Below are 25,316 nucleotides of genomic sequence, written 5' to 3' on the forward strand. Positions count from 1 at the left end.
TTAACACTCTGATCACCCTATATGTTTAACCCCTTCCCAGCCAGTGTCAGTAATACAGTAATAGTGTATATGTTTAGCATTGATCACTGTATTAGTGCCAGTTCACATATATGTGGATTGGATGCGGTCTGAACCACATCCAATCTGCATGACATGTGAAATAACATTTCTTCCTATGGGGCACTGGCGGTGCGGATTTAGTGCGGTTTGAAAAAGAGCCATGTAGGATTTCTGAGCAGTGTGGTCTGGTTGTGTGAACAGGATAATCTTGAGAGCTAATTCTGTCCTTACCAGTGGTTAGTCAGAATAAGTAGGAGGAGGGGAGAGGGAGCATTTGTGGAATAGTTGGGGTTTACCTAGTTTGGACTAGGTAGGGTGTGCAGCAAGCAGTCAGAATCAACCATGTACAAGTCTGATTTCTGCAGAGTGAATTATGATTGGTCGTTTTGGGGTATGACACCTACGAATCAGCCTGCTGTAATGAAAAAGACCGATGGAGGCTCTTTGTTATGTCTACAGGACACTAATGCAGGTTGATAATATGTCAACAAATGACAGAAAAAGAGGAGGAAAAGAAATGTAATTAGAGACACAAATTGAGGAATGTTTAGTAATGATGTTACAGCTAGAGTATGTGGAAAAGATGATATACTAACTGTCCCTTTCTTACAGGTCGTGGCAGCCACCCATCGTGACAGTAAGCTCCTGGTGGCCGTGAAGTTGGTCAGCAAGAAGCTTCTAATTGATGAAGACCCAGATTCCGTCCTTATTGAGCGCCAAGTACTGGAAATGGTTGAGAGCAGCCCTTTCTGTACTCACCTCTATGGCGCATTTCAAACAAAAGTAAGTATTTTAGGAAAATATATACAGTAACAAAAAAATTCCTTTATGACATCTGTCTGTCCGCTTTTGAAGCTGAACTCCAGACAGGCAGGAAATATGCAGATGTGACACATGTATGTATTCACACAATCGTGGTTGGTGGTCTCCCCTGCCCCCTACACTGACAACCGTCATACTGCATTGTGCAATACTATGTAATGCAATCTGGCCTGACTGGCTCACACTGGTACCTGTTCCTCTTCTATTTTGAATCCTGCTGTGAGGAAGGGAAGCCAATATAAAAATGACTTTGGCTAATTTTACTGATTTACTTAATACAAGGGATGCACCGATACTGGTTTTTTTATCAGCAAGTACGAGTACCGATACTTTCGGTCAAGTACTCGCCGATACTGAGTGCCGATTCTTTGCGCTGCAATTTGCGCTAATGGATGCAAATTGCACCGCACAGAACAGCATGCAGTTTTAGAAGGAATACAATTCCCGTCCAAACCGCATACGGTTTCCCCACTGCTCTTGTGTGAACCCAGGCTTGTCATAGCCCGAGTTCACATAAGAGTGGTGCAGGTATACCTCCCTGCAGGCATCCCGTGCTGAGTATCAGTGGTAGAAGAGGAGAGAAAGTGGCAGGGATTTCCTCTCATTGCCGCAATGCTTGGGCTAGACGGCATCTGACTGGTCAGCTGCTCTCTCCTCTCCTACCACTGACACTCAGCATGGAATGCCTGTAGGAAGGTTTCCTGCACTGCTCCTGTGTGTTTGCACAGGAGCAGTGGGGAAACCGCATGCCATTTGGACAGGAATCGCATTCCTGTTCAAATCGCATGCTAAACTTTGCGGTGCAATTTGCATCCATTAAACGCAAATCGTGCCGCAAAGTATCAGTTAAGGTAACGGGAGTAGTTTCACGAGTACTCATGAAAATACTCGGCATCCCTACTTAACACATCACTGGAATCAAGGGATGGTTTATATCTGACTGAAGTTCAAATATAATTGGATGAGATAAGTCAGATGTAGGGAAAGACACCAGAAACATGTTACCAAAGGTTGTGCAGCGATAGACAGACATAGATGTCATGCAGTGTATTTTGGTAGAAAATATTCTGCTGCTTTTATTTTGACCTTTTTATTGAATTCATTCACTGACCTGTCTGTATTTGCTTCTCCAGAATTACTTATTTTTTGCTATGGAATTCCTGGGTGGAGGAGACCTGCGGAAGAAGATGATCACCACCAAGCAACCATTTGACGTCACCACCATCAGATGTCTGGCAGTGGAGCTGCTTTGCGGTTTGCAATTCATACATTTGAAAGGTGTAGTGCACAGGTAAGTACCTTGAATAAACTAATCATTTTTACAATCTGCCCCTCCTGCTGCCTCAGCACCTATACTGTTACTAAATCCTATTTGTGAAAAGATCGATGGCGAGCTCACACTTACCCATTCATCCTTCTCCATCCAATGTCTGTGGCTGCCCTTCTGCTGGCAGTTCACATAAGAGAATGGTTGAGCGCAAGTTGGATCACTTTTAATGTTTCACTTACAAAGTAAAGAAGAGGGCCCATTAGGTCAGGTTTGATTGAATTTTCCACCAGGACTGATTGATTAATTCAGATGAAAATGGTTGTTTAATGGTCATGCAGTAGCAGTGTAATCAGTCCCGGGAAGACACCATTGTTTCCTGGATCAAATCATTCTGTCTACGGGCAGCTAGGAAAGGCAGATTTGTGAATGTTGATCCCTCTATTGATCAGTAACACTGGGACATATGGGAGATAATTGTCTGAACTGCAGAGCTAACGCTCTTTTTCTCCATAGGGATCTGAAGCCTGAAAACATCCTTCTAGATGATGTTGGTCATGTGAAAATTGCAGATTTTGGTCTAGCCGTGACCAATATGTTCAGAAACAAGAAAGTGAAGGAAAGAGCCGGAACAGACACTTATATGGCACCAGAAGTAAGTAAAAGACCAGTCATCTGCTGGTTCAATGTGCCCATACACAGGGCAATTATCAACTAGATTAGGCCTTAAGTAGAACCTGTATATAAGGAGCAATTATCAACCAGATTAGAGGTGAATTAAAGAGAACCTGTACACATAGGTCAATTATTGACTAGATTAAAGGGAAATTTTCAGTCTGGCATTTTCCAGTCTCAGCTGAGGGTCCCATCTGACACTGGAGGCAGCCAATGACTTCCCGAAGCAGTGCTTGTTCCACGGCTGGCAAATCTCTTTGTGACCCTAAGGAGGTCTGGTGTGCCCTGGAGGTGTTGAACACTGGCAGCCTTCAGAACAGAAAGAAGGTTGGAACTGAGACAAGTTTAATAATCTATGCTGACAGGTTCTCTTTAAGGTTCCCCTAACTGGGTGACATGTAAGGAAATCAGTTATCTGCCCTGATCAGACTTCGGAAATCTCACATTCAGTTATTTTGTGAGATTGGAAGTTTAGCTCAGGAGCCACCCACTTCTGGGGGTCCCATTGATCAGGAATGTTTGGAACTCAAGTAATCTTTATCTAGGACATCAGTCATCTTAAAGCAAAGTTCCACCTGGAAAAAAAAATAAAAGTCAGCAGCTACAAAAACTGTCCCTTGGTCCAGCGGTGTACTCAACCGCTGGTTTCACCAGCCGTCTTCTCTCCCTGGTGCCGGCATCTTCAGTGTGGGCACCCGGCTATCACAGTTTGCAGCTTCACATCCGGGTGCCCACTGCGCATGCGCGAAAAGCGCTGTGCTTTGTGAACGGCCCCGTAGATTTCTGGGACCTATCACGTGTCCCAGAAGACTACTGGGAAGGAGGGTAGGACGACAACTTCTGCTTCCCATCGCCTAGGCGATCGCAGCAGAAGTGGGGGCGGGTACCTGTCAAATCCCCCCCCCCTGCTCCACAAAGGTGCCAATCCTTAATGGGGAGCGGGGAACAAAGGCTTAAAGCGGAACTTCCCCTTTTTGGTGGAGCTCCTCTTTAAGGTGAATGTGTTAGGATAAAATTGCTTTGCCAATTTGTTTTTCTTCTTTGTTGTTGTGTCTAACAGGGGTAGAGGGTTGCACTTACATTTCTGAGTGCACAGGCAGTAAAACTGGACAGCGTGTAATATCTAGCTTGTGTCCGCTGCTTCTACATTAATTCAGTATTACAAATTGAACATTTCTGGGCGAAGCTTTCTTCTAAGAGATGCTTCTGCTTTCCAGTCTGATTTGTCACTCTGATCCTAATCTCTCTGATTTTCTTACAGGTGCATGATGGAAAGGCATATAACCAAATCGCAGATTATTTCTCACTGGGAATAATTCTGTTTGAGACCGCCTTTAAATATCACCCATTCTACGACGGCGACGACTCGAAGAAGGTGAAACATTCCATATGCCATGAGGAGCCAAGTTATCCAGAAGAGGCTGACCCCGAACTCCTGGATTTACTGAAAAAGGTAAGTAGTGACATAGTCCCAGTGGGATAAGAAAAGTTTAGGCTCATCTAATGAGTCAGTGTGCTCTGCAAATGCAGTTTACTCTTTGCTTGCTATAGGGATCTGAACAAACTGGAGCCCCATTCATCCTAATGATTGTAAAAAAAAAGTGAGCTAGGAGGTGGAGGAAATTTGTCACATGACATTTCAAGGTATTCTTTGCAGCATGATGCAGAGAACACACCGCAGACTCCACATTGCGCTGTGCATTTCATTGATAGGATATAAATTGCCAACGCCATGTGGAGTATTTCCTGCGACCTGTGGGGAGAAGAAGCTACAGGTCTTTATAAATAAATCTCTTAGCATTTTATGCCATTGCTACCATCTTATGTTTTTCTATTTTCTTTTTCCTCTACAGCTCCTGTGCAAAGACCAGAGTCGTCGCAAAGTGGACGTTGACAACATCAACCAGCACCCATTTTTCAATGGCGTAAATTGGGAAGAGCTGGATGTGAACGGGACAAGTCCCCCATTTTCTACACAAAAAAAGAAGGTAAGTAGAAATTTCAGCAGTAAGTGTGCAGTCCACCCAGCCTGGCACTGTACACACACAATAAAGGGTGTTAGTAAGACAGCGAATCATTGTGCTTAAAGGGAAACAATCAAGACCAGATTAATGAAAAAATCTGAAAATTTCATCTTTATTATAATTGTGCAGCATTTTTACTTCATATCTTAGCTTTACTTGGAGTCTGACTCATCAGATTGAGAGTCTGAGGGAAGGAGTTGCAGATCGCTTTGCTACTGTTATGCACTCAGGAGCTGGGAGACAGTGTGTGAAAATGTGACCTTGAGAGGATAGCAACTGGTACACCTCAGGTGAGCTCTCAGTCTGACTCTCAAACTGAAGACTCAGGAAAAGTTAGTAAAGTGAAATAAGGGGACAAATATAAACCCTTTCAGAATTGAGTCTGCACAAATCTAATAGTGAAAATCCATATCCATGCTTATACACAGTGGTGGCTGATATCTGACATCTCGCAATAATGGATTTGGATGACCCATACAGGTGGAAATTGCACCCATAGGTCATAGAGGCATTTCTTTTATTAGTGGATCTAATTACTCTCTCTTTTGCTTTTTCAGACCACTACAAAATTGAAAAAAAAGGAAATAGAGCTGGAAGAAATCACAGACGACGATGAGGCTATTACAGCTAAGGATCAGCAGAGATTCAAGGGCTTTTCTTTTGTCAGCAAACAATGGAGAGCCTTGTAGACGAGGCTATTTCACCTAAGGAGTATAGGCTGTTCATTGGATTTTTGGTTTCAATGGTATTTTTGGATCAATGGTAAAAGCCAATAGACGCCAGATGAAGAATAACAAGTAGCTCTTGGAAAGGACTTCTGGATATTACAACATTTTAGGGCATTTTAACACATAGCAGCTCTGCTGTGTTCAGTAGATGATCCATGAACAGATCCCCTGATGAATCAGAGCTAACCGGGACGGACATCAGTTTTCTATAGAAATGGCCATTCAGTTTGTGTCTGCATTTACACAGCGGATACGGGTTGACCTGTGATAGTTCTATGGGTGGCCGGATGTAAATGGACTATAGCCTATAGAGCAGCCTTCGTTAAATGGTGGACTGTGGGCCGTATGCGGACCGAGTCACTGTCCCATCCAGACCACCATATTTCCGCCATTTAGGAGCCAGTTCTTCACCTCAGCCGCCACCACTGCTGTCATTATCAAAGAGGGCAGAGGTAGGACATTGGTTACTAGGATACACAGCAGTCTTAGCAACCAATCACCTGCTGGGACACCTGAAAAGTTAACTCCGGCAGCTCCCACTCCCGCCCTCTATTCGAAGCTGCTGTGTCCCCAGCTCTCTGTCTAGAGCTGTCCTGTCTCCTGCTCTCTGCTCCAAATACCCCGTAGTGTTGTGGGACACGTGACAGGTCCCAGAAGACTACAGGACCATTCACAAAGCGCAGCGCTTCTCACGCATGCGCAGTGGGCACCCGCTGGACCGAAGGCCAGGTAGGTGTCTGTATTTTAAAAGTCAGCAGCTACAAGTTTTGTAGCTGCTGACTTTTATTTCATTTTTTTCCAGGTGGAGCAGGTTCCTAGAGAGGATACTGATGGGATTGTTAGGCCAACTTTGCTTAATGGGTGGAAGCAAGTGTCTGGGAATGTTAAGTTCAGTCCAGTCATATCAGATGGTTAACAGGTCAGTGTTTCCAGGACAGCATAGTGAGAAACACAAATTTATTATTTCCACTGGAGATATAAATATTTGCCTGAGAGTATTACAAGACAGTAGTGGGCACCCTACAATGATTTTGCAGCCAGAATGGGCAGATTGATAACTGTGAGCAGTGAGCTGTGTATATTGCCATAGTTGGAAGGAACATATAATCTGCTGTGTTTTATACTCTTTTAAGGTGATGAACATCAAGAGGTGAAGAAAGCAGACCAGAGGTCAACGTGAAAGAAGATGAGGCAGACCAGAGGACAATGCGGGAACACAAAGAAGGCACTTGCGATTATCCCTTAGATACAAACCTGTAGAAAGAAGTGGAAACCTGACAGGGAGCTCACACAAAGAGGAAGAGGTCCCTGCTAAGATCAGGCTTACCTGACCCCAGGTAGCTGATACAGCACTGCTGTGTCACATGGCGAAATGGTGAGTGCCAGAAGTGCAGTACAAGCTGGTGAGGTGGGTAGCACTTGTAGCGTCCCACAGCCACCAAGATTTCAGGCACAAGCCTGTAAAGCCCATAGAAGCCTTCCAGAAGTGCTTGCAAATCCTGGTTGGCAGCCCCCAGATTCAGCAGTACCTGGTATCCCCCATTCACAGCCAAAGCCAGAGTTCAGGTGGAAACGGCCAACTTGACAATGCCCCTTGATTTATGTTTTGCCGATTTTCACCGAAGATTGCTACAATTTGATTGTGGACCAAACTAATCTAATGTAAATTGCCCCCACCCAAATTAACACCTTGCCAGGCTATTTGAATGAAAACCAGTCATAGTTTCCGCATTTAGAACTTTTGTGGGGCTGACCCTTAAAAATGGCATTACAAACAAAACATTCAAAACACCAAGATTGGAGGAAGGAGCCTGACCATGTCTTGGAGTGGGAGCTCAATGTGAAAGCTCCCGGCTCCCAAGCACCTCCAGTGTCCTGCCGAGAAGGGGAGAGATGTGCGGGAAGCCCTGGAGAAACTAGCCGGGGAGAGGGGGGCTTTCCTGGTGGGGTGCGTGGACCGAGGACCTCCGGGAGTGGCAGCCGTCGCGGCGGGTCTTCCTGTGCTCTCGGCCCAGCACTGTGTGTTCCCCACAGCTCAGTGGACACCGGGCGATCAGGTGATCTGCCGCAAGGGAGTTCTGGGAAGCAGGGGAGCCGGCCAGCGTTTCTTGGAGCAAGGGAGACGCCGGCTCTCTTCCTCCTGCACACAGGACTGTGGCAGCTGGAGACACTGTGAAAACGGGCTGGGTGAACCCCCCCCTGCAATCCACTCATTGTGTGAGGGAAATGTCGAGTGCAGTGTTCCCCAGAAGAGTACCTGGAGCCGCCTCATCCCTCACTCGGACCCCGGACAGCATGAAAAACAAAGTATCAAAGGGAGGAGAGCCTAAGGCTTACCAAACAGGGTCAATTAAAAAATATATACCCTCACAGGAGAAAGACTCCAGAGAGACAACAGGGAATAAGTGTAAGAGGTGAAAGGGAAAACGGGGGGGGGGGGGGGGGGAATGTTCCAGACTATCCCTAGAAATAGCTAACAGTAGTCAACATATGGAAGAAGAAGTGGATATGGATAAAGTAGAAGAACAAGAGGAGAGCTCACAGCTACCTACTAAAGCAGAAATGTTTAAAGGACTTGAAAGATCCCTAAAACAGAAACTGGCAAAATTACATAAAGACCTGGGGCAAATATTATCAAGGGTGGAGGAGACGGAAAAAAAACTAGATAAACATGCCCAAATTATACAGAAATTAGAAAAACGGGCGATGGAAATTAGAAAGAAATTAAAGAAATTCAACATAGATTTTCTTCAGTGGTTTTGTTTACAGGAGACATGTTTGGTGCAAGAATCAAATGTGAAATTAAATTCCAGATATTATCCAATGTGGTTTTATGCAGATTCCCCAATTAAAAGTGCCAAGGGAGTGGCAATAGGTTTTGCAAAAAATATAAGGTTTAAGCTGGAAGACAGATTGGTAGTTCCAGAAGGGAGTTTTCTGTTTAAGGGAAAATTACAGGAAATTGACTGTACATTAGCAAATATTTATTGCCCGAATAAGAAACCGGAGGTATTCCTAAAAATTACTCTGAGGAAGTTAATGGATTTCAAAAAAGGCAATTTAATTGTGGCAGGTGGTTTCAATCTCTGCATGGATCCCAAGATGGATATGACGTCCCCTGTGCAGAGAGATGGTAGTAGGTCTCTGAAATCCTTGAAAAAAATGATATACTAATGTCAACTTGTAGATATATGGAAAATTAAGCACATGAATGGCAGAGACTATACGTTTTATTCTCTTGCACTTGAGATGTATTCAAGACTGGATTATATATTGCTGGTCCATCGACTTATCGAGTCTCTGGTCACAATGCAATTATTATGGGGAAATGAGCAGATCGGGGGGAACTTGTGGAGGTTAAATGAGACACTTCTCCAGGATTCAGAGGTGGATCAAAGAATTAAAAAAAAAAAAATTTTTTTTGAGGAAAATGATTATGGGGAAGTGTCCGTAGCAACAGTGTGGGAGGCTCATAAGGCTTATATTAGAGGAATCCTGATAGCAATTGGAGCAAAAAAGAAGAGGGAAAGAAGAGAAAAAATAAACACGCTTCTTAGTGAACTCTGTGAGTTAGAGCAGATACATAAACATAAAGTAACAAAAGAGATTATGCAGAGGGTAATAAATAAAAGAGAAGAAAAGAATTAAATACATTTCTGGAAGAAGATAAGAGAAGAGTGTTCAATAAAATGATATGTGAGAGATACAGATGGGGAGATAGGCCAGGAAAGTATTTAATGAGGGCTCAAGAGAAAAAAAATCTAGGAACTATATAGAGAAAATAAGAGACCACAAAGAAGAATTAATGTATTCAACTAAAGATATAGCTAAGGTGATTAAAGAATATTATAATACGCTATATAATATTATCCCCCACAGCTCCATAAGTAAAGGTGAAGTAGGGAAAAAAGACAGACATACTTAAAAAAGCCAGGATTACCAAAATTAAGTGAGGAGCAATTAAAATCCTTACCATTAGCAATAATGCAGGAGGAAATACACTTAGCATTAAAGAGTACTATAGCTGGGAAAGGTCCAGGACCTGATGGATACACAGTGAGATATTATAAAAAATATAAAGAATTATTAGTACCTAAACTGAGGATATATATGAATGCATTGGGGGATGGAAATGAGGAGGGAATCCCTACAAGCCCATGTAGTTCTCATACATAAGGAAGGTAAAGATGATACTCACTGTTCAAGTTACAGACCGATTTCCTTATTAAACACAGATACCAAACTATATGCAAAAGTTCTGGCAAACAGATTGAAAGACCTAATGTTGGAATGGATACACATAGACCAAGTAGGCTTTGTCCCAGGGAGAGAGGGTAGAGATAACGGACTGAGATCTCAGTTTCTCATACAAAAAAGTAGGAAAGAGAAAATCCCTGCGGTGGTACTCTCTATCGATGCTGAAAAGGCATTTGATAGAGTAGATTGGGGATATATGTTGAATTCATTGGAAGTATTGGGGATGGGACCTAGAATTAGAGAGTGGATAAGGAACTTATATAGTCAACCCTCTGCAGCAATCATGGTTAATGGGGAATTGTCAGAGTATTTTGGGATGCACAACGGAACTAGACAGGGACGCCTTTTGTCTCCATTGCTATGTTTTATCATTGGGATCTCTTTTGGCTACAATAAGGAATAATAAAGATATAAAAGGAATTTGGATAGGTGATACGGAGCACAAGGTGGCAGCTTATGCTTATGTAGATGACATGCTGTTCTATGTGGGAAACCCAAGGATAACATTGCCAAATTTAATGAAATCACTTAAAGAATATGGGGAGATGTCAAATTTAAAAATTAACCCAACAAAAACAGAAATTTTAAACATAAATCTTCGAAATAAGAGAGAAAAATAGTTTACAGGAGGAATTTCCCTTTGTTTGGAGAGAAAAAGAATTGAAATATCTAGGAATAAAATTAACTGTATCCTCCAAGAACTTGTATAAATTGAATTATATCCCATTATTAAATGAGATCAGGGATGAACAAAGGAAATTAGGAGGGGGAACCCCATCATGGATAGGTCGTATAAATTTGATTAAAAATGGTGATTCTTCCAAAAATATTATATAAACTTCAAATGATACCAATTAAACTACCAGAAGTATACTTTAGATCAATTAAAAAAATATTAAGATTTATTTAGAGGAATAAAAAACAGAGAATACGCCAGGAAATTTTATGCAGAAATAAAGAGAGGAGGAATGGGAGTCCCAGATATAAAAAGATATTATAACTCAGTAATAATGGCGGAGATTTTTGACTGAACATATAATGCAGAAGGGAAAAGCTGGGTTAAAATAGAAAATATACTAAGTAATACTAAATTAAGTGGAATTGTATGGTTAACGCCACAATACAGAGGATTAGCAGAGGATTAGCATGTTTTAGGAGTTTGGGATATTTTACACAAACAGATGGGATGGGAATATTATTCACTGTTAATGCCCTTAGGGTCCACAGAGTTTTTCCCCCCAGGTAAGGAAGGTATAACAGGGAAGTGGATTAAGAAGGAAGATACACAATTAAGGGATATAATGGTGGGAGAGGAAATAGGATCACTTAAGGAATTGGAAAAAAAAAGAAGTTTTTACGACAATGGATGAGTGGCGTTATTTTCAATTGAAACACTTTATAGGAAAACATTCAAAGCCTTTAACTGCTTGCCGTCCAGCCACTGTAGAAAAATGGCCACATGGTGGCACCGCTGCGCAATATCATGTTTTAAAATGTGATATTGCAAAACAGGTAGGGGGCGCGCCCAAGGCACGCGACCGCCCTACCCGTGCTGCCGATCGCAGCCGCTGGTGTTAATCACCGGGTCCCGGCCGGTCAATACCCGCCGGGTCCCGGCAATTGCAAACAGTGACACAGAGCACAGCTGCATTGTTTACAAAGCAGCTCTGCTCCCTGTCAGTTCCTAACACACTGTTCCTGAGAGAGGAGTTTAGCTCTTGGGATCAGTGTGTTCCTGTGAAGTACACACCCCCCGCCCACTAGTAAAACACTCCCTTCACACAGTTAACCCTTCGAGTGCCTAAAAAATAGTTAACCCCTTCCTCCCCAATGCCATTAGTACAGTGTCAGTTTGTTTCACTGTCATAAATTGCTGATCACCGCCATAAATCGCTGAACGCCGCCATTAGTATAAAAAAAAAAATCCCAGTATCTTTCCCTCCATTTGTAGGCGCTATAACTTTCACGTAAACCAATTAATTTACACGTATTGGGATTTTTTTCTTAGCAAAGACATGTCGCAGAATACATTTTGAGCGAAATTTATGATGAAATTTGATTTTAAAATTTTTTTACTGGACATGTTTTATAGCAAAAAGTCCAAAATATTGGTTTTTTATCAAAATTGTCAGCCTTTTTTTTATAGCGCAAAAACATAAAAAAAAACACAAAGGCAATCAAATACCACCAAATGAAAGCTCAATTCGTGGGGGAAAAAAAAGGATGTAAATTTAATTTGGGTGCAGTGTTGCACGACCGCGCATTTGTCAGTTAAAGTAATGCAGCGACGTAACACAAACCGCTTCTGTAACTGCTTCCTGACCGCCCTATAGCAGAAATACGGCTACAGGGCGGCATGGGTGTGCAAAATCACACACACACATATATAAAAATATATAAACACACATGATTTGTGCTCCTGTGGTTTTCACGCCCCTCCCAGATAGCGTCAGATTGCCCATCAGTACACCAGTCATAACATTTAACCCCTTGATTGCCGGGAGCACGCACAATAAACCTCCATTGCTAGTATAGTGTCTGAACGGGTCAATATCTTTGATCAGCACTATACCAGCGTTCACATTAGTATAGCGTCCCCAAAAATGCAGCGTTAGCGGGATCAGCCCCGGCAACTGCCAGCACCTGCATTTAGCCTCTACGCTTACCCCCCTTCAGCAAGTGCAGTGTCAGTAGGTCACTGTCACTTGATACATTGCACACAAAACCGCAGTGTTCGCAGAATCAGGCCTGATCTCTGTTAGCACTTGCCGGTAAATTTTGATGACTCTCTGGCAGAGTGCCAGAATAAGTGCCGCGCTACCTTTTGGTGAACTGGCGAGTACCAGCGGTCTAGTACATCTTGGTCTTTCACATACCTCCTTGATTTTTGGAGCTGTTTTTCACGGAATATCTGTATGCGTTGTGCATCAAAGCAATTTATATGCACAACAATTTATCGCCGCCAACCCAAATTCAAACCTTGCCAGACCAGTCGCATGGAAACGCATTACGGTTTCCGAATTTAAATTTTTTTGGGGCCTAACCCTCCCCATGGGCATTACTAAAAGAAATGAATTACGGTTGTATTGGTCCACAGACCCGATTCATCATATGCCGTATTCTCTGCTGCCATGGCCAGGCATATAGATATGAGAGTATAATGTGTTTTATGCATTTCAACGACGATACACTCGGTCATCTTCGGGGAGACCCTGAATTTGATCGGCTCCGCAAAATTCAGCCCCTCGCAAATCACCTTAACAAAAAATTTGCAGATGTCTATACTCCCCGGCAAAACATCTGCGTTGATAAGTCCCTGATTCTTTTTTCTGGCCGCCTTGCATTCAAACAATTTCTCCCCAGCAATCGTGCCAGATATGGGGTCAAGATGTATTAGACCTGTGAGAGGGCAACAGGCTATACTTATGTTTCGGATTTACTTGGGAATAGTCACGTGGACCCCACGGATGCCCAGACTACATGGGGAGCAGTGGCAAGATAGTTTGGGACTTGGTGTCATCCTTTTTCCATATGGGGTACCACTTATACGTGGATAATTTTTATTCAAGCGTGCCACTATTTAGACGTGTACAATCTTGGAACTGGCGCATGTGGCAAAGTGTGACCTAATGTGTGCCCACCATTAAAAGTGGGTGGATACAGGGCGGTATATTCTAATGGTGAGCATACCACACACTTTCTGGCAGAGATTTCTTCTCTTTTTTTCATTCAGTCCACAGGATGCATACAAAAAAAAAAAAAAAAAAAAAAAAAAAAGAACATAGCATACACACCCAACAAGGACCAGCGACGTACTGGTACATCACTGGACTTTGAATGGTTATACCAGGATGATGCCTACAGCTGCAGGCATCATCCTGGTATCGTTTTTTTTCAGCCAGCGATCGGCTTTCATGTAAAAGCAATCCTAGTGGCTAATTAGCTGAAGGATTGCTTTTACAAGCAGCGGGATATGATGCCCCGCTGCCTTCCACGGCCTTCTCGGGCAGTCCCGTGCCATCGGGGGAACCTGAGAATGCAGCCAGTGTTTCTGCCAGCTGACCATAGAGCTGACTGGAGACCAGAGTGGTGTCAATTATCTCTATAGTCTAAGAATTCGGAAACTATGAGAATTTCATCACTTCAGTTCTGTAGGATATAAACAGCGCCATTTGTAAATTGGGAAAGCGTCTGATCACACCGATTTTGGTTTGATTAGATAATGTAAGGGCAGAGGAGATATCTAGAGCTTAATAGACCCCAGATTTCTCAAAAAAGAATATATGACAATGCCCATTGAAGTTATAGGGGATATTTGCATTCCCTGTGATAGCATTAAAAGTGATAAAAAAAAAAAATGAAAAGTATAGTATAAAAATAATTTAAAAAAATCAAAAAACCTTAAAAAAACAAAAAAAAAAACTCGCCTCTTCCCATGCACGCACACCTTTGTGCACAAGCGTTGACCCTGTGCCGGTATGTAAACAGCGGTTGCACCATACATGTGAGGTATCACCATGAACGTCAGATCAAGGGTAGTAATTCTAACACTAGACCTCCTCTGTAAATCTAAAATGGTAGCTTTTAAAGGCTTTTAAAATGTTGCCTATGGATATTAAAAATGTATGCAGTTTGTCGCCATTGCACGGGGCATGCACAGTTTTAAAGAATGCCATGTTTGATATCCATTTACTCGGCATACCATCATCTTTTATATCGTGCCAAATAATTGGCCAATATATTGTGTTTTTGTGCATTAAAAGTAAAAAAAGTGTATTTTTAAAACAAAATTGCTTTTGAAAAATCGCTGCGCGAGTACTATGTGCCATAAAAGATTGTAGTACCCACCATTTTATTTACTAAGGTGTTTGCTTTAAAAAAACACATATAATGTTTGGGAGTTTAAATTAATTTCCTAGCAAAAAATACTGATTTTTTTCATGTGAACAAAAAGGGGTTTATTTACTAAAGCTGGAGAGTCCAAAATCAGACTCCCTTCTGCATAGAAACCAATCAGCTTCTAACCTCAGCTTGTTCAATGAAGCTTTGGCAATGAAACCTGGAAGCTAATTGGTTTCTATGCAGAAGGGAGTCTGATTTTGGACTCTCCAGCTTTAGTAAATGAACCCCAAAGTGTCAGAAAAGGCTTGATCTTCAGGTGGTTAGAAGAGTGAGTGATGTGTGGCATAAACTTCTAATGCTGGGCATAAAACGCCCCCCACCCCCCAAAACGACCCCTTTTTGGAAAGTAGACACCCCAAACTATTTGCTGAGAGGAATGTTGAATCAATAGAAGAATTTATTTTTTACCACAAGTTTTTGGAAAATTACATGTTTTTTTTTTTATACACAAAATTGTCACTTAAATGATTTACTGCTCACATGCCATGGGTATATGTGGAAATATTTCCCAAAATACATTCTGCTACTTCTTCCGAGTATGGGGGTACCACTTGTGAGAGACGTTTTGGCAGTCTAGCCAAGTACAGGACCCCAAAATCCAATAAGCACCTTCAGGCTTTTAAAGGACTTTATTTCCTCATTACACTTCCAGACTACCTTTCACAGTCTCGGAGGCCCTGAAATGCCAAGATAGCACCTAACCCCCCCAAATGACCCCTTTTTGGAAAGTAGCCACCCCAAGGAATTTGATAAGAAGCATGGTAAGTATTTTGCAGATCTCATTTGTTGCCACAAGTTTTTGGAAAATGAAGAAAAAAAACAAAACATTTTTTCTATTCTTTTTTTATATTTCAAAACCTTGTGAGAAAAAATGAGATATGCAAAATACTCACCATGCCTCTTTTTAAATTCCTTGGGGTGTCTACTTTCCAGAAACGGGTCATTGGGGGGGGGTTGGTGCTATCCTGGCATGTCAGGGCCTTCGAAACTGTAATAGGTATTGAGGAAGTGAAATGAGGAAGTTGCGCACCTTCAGGCTTTCAAAGTGGTCCTTGGCTTTCAGGCTCCTGTATGTGGCTAGGCTTCCAAAAAGTCTCACACATGTGCTATCCCCATACTCGGTAGAAGTAACAAAATGTATTTTGGGGTGTAATTCCACATATATGCATGACTTGTGCGAGAAATAAATAATTTAAAATGACACCTTTGTGTAAAAAAAAAAAAAAAATGTTTGTCATTTATTTTAATTAATTAATTTTGTCATGCTTTATCATTTTCTCTAAACTTTGAAACATTTCTGTCATCTCTTTCTTATTTGGTACTTGTAATTCACTGTCAGATTCTCTCTTCTTCATAATATCCGCTATTTGTTGACTACAGCTACTATTCATGCCCAATGATAATCTAGGGCTATTTCCCAGACTAGTTTCCATTTCACCCTTTTCGCTTGCGCCTTGGGACCTTTCCTTGGGATGTATATTTCTTAATCGTACCCGTTTGAGACCCTTTGAGCCCACTTCCTTTATTCTTCATGTCCTCTATGGGTCTTATTTTCTTCTATATGCTCAAGACAGGAAGATCCCAAATGTCTATATTTTGTGACCCAGCCTTGCCTTACTATTTATCCTTTTACTTTATTTTTCTAAGTCTCCTTGGTCCTCTTCTCTTCACCACTTCATGACCCTTGGGAATCCCCCCCTCCTCTCCTTCACCCCTTGCTCCTCTATGCCACAAAGGATAACAGCACACAGTAAGCCCCACCCGTTCTCACTCACCCTTCTCTTTCTACGTTCTTCGGGTGGAGGGCTTTCCTCAGACGCTCAGTCCTCAGGGGGATTCCTCCGGGTCTCCTGGGTCTTTCTTTTATAGCCCACTTCTATTTGGGGTCCATCCTTAAATAGCAAGCTGGGTCTCCTGGGTCTAAGCCCATACAGCAAGCCGGGGAACGAAGCCAGGAGCGAACCAGCACCTCCTGCTCTCCTCGGGACGCCGGCCGGCTTCTTTTCCTCCCAGTGATCCTCCGCGGTTTACCACGTGGTCCCGCCTCGTCACCTCGTCCCCCAGCAACCCGGCTCGTCGTCACGTGAAGCTCGGGGGGATCGATCTCCTTCTCCACCTCACTGCTCCTCACATCACCGATTCTCCGGCTGCTCCACCAATGCCTTCCGCACTCCGGTGAGTCTGCCCCTCCTTAACATACATCTAGAGGGCCCCTGGGGAGGTCGGGAAGCGGAGCCTAGCGGGAAGCTACTGCCTCGCGCTCTCCTCGGCCGCCATGTTCAGGCTCCTCCCCGTGTACCGCACAGCGCTCCTCTTATTACAGCGCAATTCCATGGCATAGGACATCGGGGGATGGCAGGTAGTGAAAGATGAAATAAAGAAAAGATTGTGTTCCAAATCTTACTAAACAGACACAAGAACAAATAGCACTGTGAGTTACATGCATCAGAAACAATGCTGGAACCCCCAATCAGGTTAGACATGATCACCTAGTGGACCATTTGAGGAAATTCAAATTGATTTCACACTCATGCCTAATAGTGTATGATGCAAGCTTCTGCAGGCGATAGTGGATCGCTTTAGTTGCTGGCCCGAAGCATTTGTAACAAAGAGGATACGCACCATTGCTAAAATCCATTGCAAAGAAATCTTCCCTCGATGGGGATGTCCAGTAAGTATAGACTCACACGAAAAAACAGCATTTTCATCAAAGGTTACACAACAAGTAGGCAAACTGATGAGCATTGACTGGAAGTTCCACATACCCTACCATCCACAGAGTTCTGGTCAGGCAGAACGGGCAAATAGAACCCTGAAGGAAAAACTAAGGAAGGCATCAGGTGGGGCATTTAAGGGATGGGAAGTGTACTAGCCAGCTGTTCTGGCTGAGATGAGGATGATACCAAATAAAGTCACCAAGCTTTCCCACTTTGAAATTCTTATGGGCGGGTCATTCCCCACTCCCTGGACAAGAGGTCCTTTGGTAGTTACGTCAGGTGATTTACAATAAATCCAGGAAAGATATTTCCAGGAATTGATTAGGGTGCTGAATGGTGTATACGGTGATGTCGCTCTCATTTCCTCTTCCCACAGATTGTCCAACCCACCCATACAAGCCAGGAGATCGGGTAGAGGTTAAGGAACTTCACAAAAACAAGACCACAGATCTGCCGTACAGAGAACCTACCATAGCGACAGCTGTGACTGCTGATTCCAACGTCTGGATACATGCTTCTAGAGTAAAGAGGATCCCGGAACCTTCAAGGAACCAGGAGAAACAGACGGAACAAGGAAAGGGGACAGACCTACCAGCGTCCTCCAATCTTTAGAATGCTGCTTCATCCAGAGACAGCTTGGAAGAACATTCTTTTGATTGGTTGTCTCTCAGTGATAACTTTTTCAGTGGCTTACTGGGCTAGTCACTGCTACTATCATCCAGAAGAATGGCCACTAATCTATGGTCACAACAATAGGACTGTAAGTGACAGTGGACTAATAAAAAAGGAGCAGAAAAGATCAATGACCGAAAAGATGTCGTTTTTTTAAATGTAAGTATAGGTATGCCAAACTCTCAGATTTCGAGAGTTGTTGGGTTTGCAGTATGCTCCACCCCGAAACAATGAACATTCCTTTGTATGCTGCACCAAAAAATGTGACATCAATGTTTATTGGTAATCTGAGTATTATCCTTACAAATGTTACTACAAGGCCTAAATATAAAAAGGGACTGTGAGCTAATGGTAAAGTTGTTATTATATATTTATTTTTGTAACTTTACTCTGCATAAATCATTTAACAGTGTCATTTCATGAGATAATTACAAGGCCGTGTTTAGGGGTGGGGCAACTAGTGGCGAGTAACTCTTAAGACCTGGCTAGTAGTTCAGGACTTTGAATTTTGAGCCCTGTATTTATTATTGTTAGGATCAAAAACACATAAAAAGGTATAAGGGCTCTTTCACACCAAGTGCTAAATAATCTAACTACTTGGAACGGTCGAGTGATGTAGTATTTTAAACTAGGCCATGTAAGCAGTCGTCTCAAAGATATACAAAAATACAAATTTCTGTACTCAAGGATGAGACAAAAAAGCCCTAATAGCTCAAAAACTGAGGATTGAGGAATTTCTTTCCTAGAAGGAAAATTCCAGACAACAAGTTCAACCAGTCAAAGAGTCCCTAATGTTCCTCCGCAAAACTCTGCAACTGAGCTAAAATGAGAAAGGACGCTCAGTTTTCCTTAACCAGAGTTCTATGTAATTCTCTGCTCCCAGAGTTCCTGAAGCCCAGTGGTGCTTTATATCCTCTCACCAACAGCTTTCTCCATCACTCATCATATACAAAATTCCTAAACAAGCTTGAATTGGATTGTTGGCCTTAAGAAACCTCTCATTTCAGAAATGACACATTTTTGTTTTTACATTAGGAGGTCTGTATGTGAGAGATAACAAGGAGACTACAGTGGTTACATTTGGGAATTGTTCTCTTGTATGACAAGCATGTGTTCTCAGTTCATCATCAAAAGGGACTGGGATAGACTGGAATTTCTGTGGTGCACTACAGCATCACCTGGATAATAAAAACAGGAAATGGTCACTAGTGAGGTGCCGGAGGGGGCAGATAAGAGCCAGCAACCGTGGAAGCAATGGCAATGCCTATAAATTAGTGCCCCGCCAGAAGTTAAAGGGAAACTTGACCCCCCCCCCCCCCCCCAACTAGGGATGCACCGATAAATCATCAGCAGACAAAATATAATGGTTGAAAATAGTTTTATTGGCATTTTGCTGATAGGAAAAAAGGTGCCGGTAATGGCCACCGGAAAAAGTAAATTTGCTGCGATTTTATCACATTTAGGGTGCGGGTCATAGGTCATGTGACTCAAAAAATGTATCAAAAAACACAAAGACCGTCAATTAAAAAAACAAACAATATTTTTTGGCTTTTTGCTTTAAAACATATCCAATAAAAAAATAAAATTTCTTCATAAATTTAGGCCAAAATGTATTCTGCTACATGTCTTTGCTAAAAAAAAAAAAATCCCAAAACCCGTAAATTAACTGATTTATGTGAAAGGTAAAGCGTCTACAAATGGTGGTATACACACTGGAATTTTTATTTATTTTTTATACTAGTAATGGCGGCGATCAACGACTTATAGCAGGACTGCATTCTAGCACTAAGTGGGAACTGACAAACAGCCATTGACATCCCCTGTGACACTAATACAGTGATCAGTGCTAATAAAAAGGTAATGACACTGGGCAGGAAGGGGTTAACATATGGGGCGATTAAAGGGTTAACTGTGTGTTGTGCTTACACTGTGTGCTGTTTTACTAAGGAGACATGCTGCTTTCTCATGCTGACAGGAGAGAGATCTGTATTGTTCACACACAGATCTTTCCCCTCTCAGCTTTAGCGGCAATCAATCACCGGCAGAGACCTGGTGATTGACATCCGTTGCAACCAATGGCAACGCAGGTAGGGCAAAGCGCACCCCCTACACGGAAATGCAAAAGCACATACATTTACGTGATTTTGCACAGTGGCCACCCTCTAACAGTATATCTGCTATAGGGAGTTAGGTAAGTGGATATCTCTTTTCAGGCCTGGTTCACACCATTGTAGTTTTTTGCATTTTGTCTGTTTTGCAGTGCGTTTTGCGTTTCTGCTCGGAAGTTTTTGAAACTTTTTTTATATGTTTAGTGTTTTTTGAATGCTTTATTTTTTGGGCTAACTTGTTCGGCTGTTTAAAAACACATCAAAAACACAAAATGTGTGTGTTTTTGCTGCGTTTTCAATGCATTTCAGGCCTGGTTCACATCAGTGCAGTTTGCATTTTGTCCAGTACTTTTTGCAGTACAGTTTTGCATTTTTTATACGTTTCGCGTTTTTTTTTTTTTTTTTTTGGGGGGAAAAACCTGCTGCTGGGCAGATTAAAGATGCATAACACAACAATGCAGCATGTGAGCATTTGTGGTATGTTTTTGATGCATTTCAGGCCTGGGTCACACCAATGCAGTTAGAGTTCTGTCCTTTTTGCAGTGCTTTTTGTATTTTTGCATGCACGTTTTTGACATTTTTATTTGGTTTGCAAATTTTTTTTTTTGGCCAACTTGTTGCTGGTCTGGCTAAGCATGCATCAAAAAATGAGTCAAACACATGAAAAATGAATCAAAACCACGTGAAAAAGGTGTAAAAAAATGCACTGCATGCGGTTTCTTTATTGAAGTCTATTGAACCAAAAACATGACGTTTTGTGTTTTAAAAAGTCCTGACACTTTCCAAAATTGCAGCAGCTTAAAAATGCATAGATGTGAACGTGTCCCCTAGGAAACCATATTAAATGGATTGTAGTGCGTTTCTGCAAAAAAAAACGCATTGGCGCGAACCAGGCCAGGTGCTTTTTTTTTACTCGGCAAATATGCACCAAAAATGTGGCAAGCAGGAATTTTAACACTGCAAGGGAAGCGCAATGGACCGATGTGAAATCATACACTGAATTTAAAAGGATGCATTTTTCTTAAGCTTTTCTTGTGCCTTTTTTATTTTTCTTTTAAAAAACACGAAAGCACTTCAAAAACTGCTCAGTGTGAAAGCAGCCTATTAGACGAAAAGGTGCTTAAAATAAATGTATTCAAATTCATGATAGTAATTAAAAAGCCGAATATAATATTACTATATGTATATTTTCTATATTTAAACCACTTGCCCTCCAGAGGATTTACCCTCCTTCTTGACCAGGCCATTTGTTGCGATATGGTGCTGCGTTGCTTTAACTGACAATTGCGAGGTCATGCAACACTGTACATAAATGAAATTTATGTCCTTTTTTCCCCACAAATAGAGCTTTCTTTTGGTGGCATTTTGCTATAAAACATATCTAGTAAAAAATAAATCTTAATACATTGTAAATTAATTGGTTTGCATGAAAGTTGTAGTGTCCACAAATGGCGGTATATATACTGGATTTTTTTTTTTTTACTAGTAATGGCAAGAATCAGCGACTTATAGAAGGACTGCGGCGGGCATTCTGACACTGGGGGGGGGGGAACTAACTGCCACTGACATCCCAACGACACTAATACAGTGATCAGTGGTAATAAAAAGCACTGACACTGTACTGACACTGGGCAGGAAGGGGGTTAACATATGGGGCGATAAAAGGGTTAACAGTGTGCTGTTTTACATCATGCGCTGTGATTATTTTACTAGGGAGACATACTGCTGTGTGTTTCTCAAGCATGTCCTTGCTGGCAGGAGAGACCTGCGCCTCCTACCCAGAAATGGAAATCACACACACGCACACGCACACACGCAAATTTGTGCAACCCTGCCGCCCTGTAGTAATAGTTCTACTATAGGGCGGCGGGAAAGCGGTTAAACTGTCCATTTTGGTTTCGGTGTTATGCCAAATGCATCCTGAATTTTCAGGTTCGGTGCACCACTACCCAAAACACAAACAAACATTCACATTGATTGCAGCTCTACACCGTTCCAAATTATTATTTTCTCATTTACCTAAATAATTGATGTAAATAACAGTCAGCATAATTCTCATGTTATCAACTATTAACCACATGCCGCCCAGCCACTGTAGAAATACGGCGGCAGGGTGGCACGGCTGGGCAAAAGCACGTTTTAAAACGTGTGTTTTTAAGCAGGTAGGGGGCGCGCGTGAGGTGCGCCGCCGCCCTACCTATCCCGCCGATCACAGCCGCGGATGTCAGTCGCCGGGTCACAGATGGTTGTTACCGGCTATGTCCCGGTGATCGACGGCAATCGCTGACAGAGAGCACAGCTGCAGTAGCTATGCTTTCTGTTAGTTCCCTGACAGCTCCAGGACACGCTGATTGGGACAGAAGAGCTTCTCTCTCCTGATCAGCACAATTGTCCGTTAAACTAGCACAGCGCTGTATAGCAAAAAAATGGCGTAAATTGCAGTATCTATACCATAGTTTGTAGACGCTATAACTTTCACACAAAGCAATCAATATACACTTATTGGGGTTTTTTTTTTTTTACCAAAAACATGTAGCAGAATACATTTTGGCCTAAATTTATAACCAACTTTGAGTTTACTATATATTTTTTATAGCTGAAAGTAAAAAATATTGTTTTTCTTCAAACTTTTTGTTTATAGCGTGAAAAATAAAAAGCGCGCAGGTGATCAAATACCACCAAAAGAAAGCTCCATTTGTGTGAAAAAAAGGACGTAAATTTCAACATCCTAATCGCTCTGATTTTCCCCACAGAGGCTTTCCAAATTGCCATATGATGGAGCTGCGGATTACTTTGCGTTGGGGATTTTACTATTTGAGGCTGCCTTTAATGCTTATCCCTTCCGTGGCCGTTTCGGCGATCTGAGTATAATACATGGTGTGCCATTCTTCCGGGCCCCCACTGACCCCGACTTCAAGGATTTTGTGGAAAAGGTACGTAATGACACAGTCCCAGCGGGACAGGGAAAGTAGACATTTAGGCTCATCCAAGGAGCCAGTGTGCTTTATAAATGCGGTTTGAACTTCATTTGCTTTGGGACTCTGAAAAAAGCAAAGCCCCATTCATTCTAATAATTGTAACAAAGAGTGTGCAAGGTGGTGGTAGAAACCTGTCACATGACCTTTAAACAAGTCATGTGACATCACTCCACCTATGACCAAGCATTCTTTGCAGCATTATGCAGAGAACACATCGCAGACTCTATGCTTTGCTTTTTATTGCCAAGATATAAATTGCCAGCACTGTGGGGAGTATTTCTTGTGATGTGTGGAGAATGGAAGCCGCAGGTCTCTATAAATAGACTTTAGCAGTTTTGTGCCATAACTGTCATCTTATGTTTTTCTATTTTGTTCCCCTACAGCTCCTGTGCAAAGATCCACAAAAGCGCAAAGAACATGTTTCCAACATACAAGATCACCCATTTTTCAATGGTATAAAAAACTGGTAGGAAGTGGAAGCGGGGGAGGCACGCCCTCCTGTTTTCATATGTCGGAAGGTAAGTAAAAAAAAAAAAAGGACGATGTACATACTTACCTATTTCCAAGCTGTTCCAGTAAGGTCAGGTGACCCGTCTTTCTTGTGTCAGCCAGCAGCGGCTGAAAAGGAGAGGAAAGAGCTCCGGCAATGGCTGGAATGCCTGGGACTGGTAACATCAACCATAGGTTCATATGGCCCAACCTTTGTTAGTGCTCACTCCTCTCCCTTGCAGCTGCCGCTGGCTGACACAGGGGAGCCAGATTAAGCAAATGGCTTGAAAAAAATATATATATACATATCCTATATATAGCATATATAGCCTGGAATTACACCTTAGTAAGACTAAAGGCAAACTTTTTTTTAGTTTTGGATAAAGTGGAGAGCGTTAGAACCCTTGACAGTTTTTATTGCTGTCTGCACCCGTTAAAGAGATTCACAATGTCTGTCCTGCTTACTATTAACATTGAAAGTGAAAGTAAAGAGAACCCAAAATTATGGGTGATCCCCAGAAAAGTAATATAGGGGAATCTTCCAAGGGGACCCTGATTCTGGTGACCTGGGGATCCCCAAAGGATTCCCTTCACTTGCAGGGATTTCCTCTAACTTCCTGTTTGGCTATGGGATGGGAAGTGAACTCTCTGAAAAGGGAAGCAGATGGTGAAGAAAAAAAAAAAAAAAAAAAAAGAAGAGGATAGCAACAGGCAGAAAGTGAAATAAGGGGACGCATATAAAACTTTTAGAAGCGAGTTTGCACAATTCTAATAGTGGAAAATCCATATCCTTGCTTATGCATAGTGGTGACTGAGAATATCTCACAGTCCTAGGGACTTGGATACATACAGGGGGAAATTGTTCCCAGAAGTCAGGAGGCATTTCTGCCAACAGTGGGTTTCATTGTTTTCTCTTTTACAGGGTTTCAGAGACATGACAAGACAGAAGATAAAGCTGGAAGACCTGATGAATGACATGGACAAGAATGGAGAATGTTATACACCTATTTCAGATGAGGAACAGAAACTTTTTCTATTTCAATGGTTTTTATAAATTTTTTAAACAGTATAAAACAGAGGCAATAAAACACGCCCACGCAGGGGCTATCAATTTCACAGATAAACAAAATGCAAAATAAAAAAAAAAAAGGAAAAACAGTGCTCTAACGCCAACAGGGCAAAAGGTACGCCCACGCAGGGGCTATCAATGACACATAAGTTACAAAGAACAGAAACTTTTTAATGGCTTTTCTTTTATCAGTGACGAATGGCGAGCCATGATGAAGATGAAATGAAGCCATACACACCAGGTTGTAGAGAAAGAGAGAAGGAGAGAGAGAGAGAGAGAAGTAGAGAGAGAGAGGGAGGGAGGGAGAAGGATAGAGAGGGAGAAGGATAGAGAAGAAGAGAGAATAGAGAGAGAGAGAAGGAGAGAGAGAGAGGAGAGAGAGAGAAGGGGAGAGAGAGGGGGGGAGAAGGGGGAGAGAGAGAAGGGGGAGAGAGAGAAGGGGGAGAGAGAGAAGGGGGAGAGAGAGAGGGGGGAGAGAGAGAAGGGGGGAGAGAGAGAAGGGGGGAGAGAGAGAAGGGGGGAGAGAGAGAAGGGGGGAGAGAGAGAAG

The 25,316-nt window shown here is 42.3% G+C and overlaps 1 protein-coding gene across 1 annotated transcript; it reads left to right on the forward strand.

Annotated features, from left to right (window-relative positions):
• Positions 1 to 552: 552 nt before the first annotated feature.
• Positions 553 to 24,994, forward strand: LOC149455938 (protein kinase C delta type-like). The gene is made up of 10 exons (XM_089685677.1): positions 553 to 843; positions 2,016 to 2,173; positions 2,666 to 2,804; positions 4,086 to 4,277; positions 4,678 to 4,812; positions 5,406 to 5,533; positions 6,379 to 6,495; positions 22,988 to 23,165; positions 24,622 to 24,743; positions 24,919 to 24,994. Exons 1-10 carry the CDS (start codon positions 604 to 606, stop codon positions 24,992 to 24,994), a joined length of 1,485 nt encoding a protein of 494 aa, XP_089541803.1. The 5' UTR covers positions 553 to 603.
• The last annotated feature ends 322 nt before the right edge of the window (positions 24,995 to 25,316 follow it).

This window comes from Staurois parvus, unplaced genomic scaffold, assembly GCF_062004578.1.
Source record: "Staurois parvus isolate SC_StPar_1 unplaced genomic scaffold, SC_StPar_1.0 ptg000381l, whole genome shotgun sequence".
NCBI classification, from domain to species: Eukaryota; Metazoa; Chordata; class Amphibia; order Anura; family Ranidae; genus Staurois; species Staurois parvus.